Source organism: Gymnogyps californianus, chromosome 4 (genome assembly GCF_018139145.2).
Source record: "Gymnogyps californianus isolate 813 chromosome 4, ASM1813914v2, whole genome shotgun sequence".
NCBI lineage: Eukaryota > Metazoa > Chordata > Aves > Accipitriformes > Cathartidae > Gymnogyps > Gymnogyps californianus.
Window position 1 is genome coordinate 14853650 of NC_059474.1, and position 2503 is coordinate 14856152.

Consider the following 2503-nt stretch of genomic DNA (forward strand, 5'->3'; position numbering starts at 1 on the left):
ATGCTGCGGGGCGGCCGGAGCCCGCTGCCGCCGCCGGCGGGGCCCCCCGGCGGGGCGCGGGGGCCGGCGGGCGCCCCCGGGGCGGCGCAGGTGGCGGCGGGCGGCCTGCTGGCTCTGCTCATCCTCTGGACGCTCTTTGGGAACACGCTGGTGTGCGCGGCCATCGTCCGCTACCGGCACCTGAGGAGCAAGGTCACCAACATCTTCATCGTGTCGCTGGCTGTCTCGGACCTGCTGGTGGCTCTGCTAGTCATGCCCTGGAAGGCGGTGGCTGAGGTGGCGGGGTACTGGCCCTTTGGGGCTTTCTGCAACGTCTGGGTGGCCTTCGATATCATGTGCTCCACGGCCTCCATCCTGAACCTATGCGTGATTAGCGTGGACAGGTACTGGGCTATTTCTAGCCCTTTCCGCTATGAGAGGAAGATGACCCAGCGGCTGGCTCTGGTGATGATCAGCGTGGCGTGGGCTTTGTCTGTGCTCATCTCCTTCATCCCTGTCCAGCTCAACTGGCACAAAGGTGGGGATGTTGTTGCTGCTGCTGATATTGCAGATGGATTTGGCACTGGCTGGGCAGCAGCAGGTGCTGTCACCACCTGGGCAGAAGATATGAGCACCACATGGGTGGCATTAGCAGCAATGAGACCCTCTGATGGGACCTCTGACAGCAATGATACCCTCGCTGGACCATCAGAGAGCTGTGACTCCAGCCTCAACAGGACTTACGCTATTTCCTCCTCCTTGATCAGTTTTTATATCCCGGTGGCTATCATGATAGTTACCTACACTCGAATCTACCGCATTGCCCAGGTGCAGATTCGTCGTATCTCTTCCCTGGAGAGGGCAGCCGAGCATGCGCAGAGCTGCCGGAGCAGCCACATTGACTGCCACCATCACACAAGCCTCAAGTCATCCATCAGGAAAGAGACCAAGGTGTTGAAGACTCTCTCCGTCATCATGGGCGTCTTTGTCTGCTGCTGGTTGCCATTCTTCATCTTGAACTGCATGGTTCCCTTCTGCGAGAGCCCACCCAGTGACCCCCATGCTGGCCTTCCCTGCGTCAGTGAGACCACCTTTAATATCTTCGTCTGGTTTGGTTGGGCCAACTCCTCTCTCAACCCCATCATCTATGCCTTCAATGCTGACTTTAGAAAGGTCTTCTCCAACCTTCTGGGATGCGCTCAGTTTTGCTCTAGTACTCCAGTGGAGACTGTTAATATAAGCAATGAGCTTATCTCTTACAACCAGGACACCCTTTTCCATAAGGAGATAGCGACTGCTTATGTTAACATGATCCCAAATGTGGTTGACTGTGAGGAAAATCGCGAGGACCCTTTTGATGGGATGTCCCAGATCTGCCCCGACTATGAAATTGCCACTGACTCTGTCTGTGAGCTGGACTGTGAGGGGGAGATTTCACTAGGCAAAATAACACCTTTCACTCCAAATGGTTTACATTAAATTGCATCCTGCCCTGGTCAGTTCTTCTTGGATTATAAAACAAAATATTAGCACTGAGTGGAAAAACCTGCTTGATTTTACGCTGTAGTTTGGTCAGTCACTTCGTGGTAAACTCACTTCTGTGTGTAGCACTTTGCAGGATGTAGACACTGTCATACAGGAAGCTGGCAGCACGAACTTAATTCAGCACTTCCCTAGGCTGAGAGAGGACCAGGCAGTTGCGTTGATTAGCCGTGGTGAGGTATTGTGGTATAATTACAGTCAGTTCATGTTTATAACGTGTTTGCAAATGAAAGGTGCCATTGTCAGTGCTAAGTATTACAACTTCTAAAATCAGGAACAGATGTGGCTGGCATAGACATTAAATAGAAGAAAATTCTAGGCTGTTTGTTTGTTCAGATCTTATGTTTCTTTTTCTCTGTTTTTTGTTTGGAGTTTTTTTTGTTGTTGTTGTTTTTTAAAGATAGAAATAGTGAGGTGGTGATTTGGATGATTATTTAAATGCGTGTTTCTGCCAAAACAGTTTATGTGAAATCCATGTTCTCCTAGGCAGCTTTGTTGCCTATGATATCCTTGCCATGTTTCCAGATGAATAAATAAAAGTTACATTGATCAAGGGGTTATTATCTTTCGTTTATCACCCTGAAAGTTTTACAACAAGTATTCGAACTTTAACATTCCTATTTGAATGGTTAGAGTGACTAACAGCTAAACTCTTATTATTTTAAAAGCAAACTAGTCTATAGAAAATACAATTTTTTAATAAAAGCAAGGCTCATAGAAATGATTGACTTAAATGAAGTCTTTTATATGGCTCTACTTACAGCTATATTTATGCCTGTTTTGCTTCTTAATATTATAACTGATGCTATCCCTCTCTGCAGCTAAGAATGTCAAGTATACATATCTACAAGCTATTAAAGCTTTCCACTTGATTCTATACTTGAACTTACTTTTTTAAAGATACTATTAATGAGAAGAGTTTGGTGATAGAATTAGGAGCTGAATGTGTCTAAAAGCAATAATTGTGTTTGAAAATGATGCT

The 2503-nt window shown here is 47.0% G+C and overlaps 1 protein-coding gene across 1 annotated transcript; it reads left to right on the top strand.

Moving 5' to 3' along the window:
- Window positions 1–2000, top strand: DRD5 (dopamine receptor D5). The gene has a single exon (XM_050896114.1). It carries the CDS (start codon window positions 1–3, stop codon window positions 1456–1458), a length of 1458 nt encoding a protein of 485 aa, XP_050752071.1. The 3' UTR covers window positions 1459–2000.
- Window positions 2001–2503: the final 503 nt, after the last annotated feature.

Coding starts and splice junctions, on each gene's coding strand:
- DRD5 (XM_050896114.1), top strand. CDS start 1: ATGCTGCGGGGCGGCCGGAGCCCGCTGCCGCCGCCGGCGGGGCCCCCC.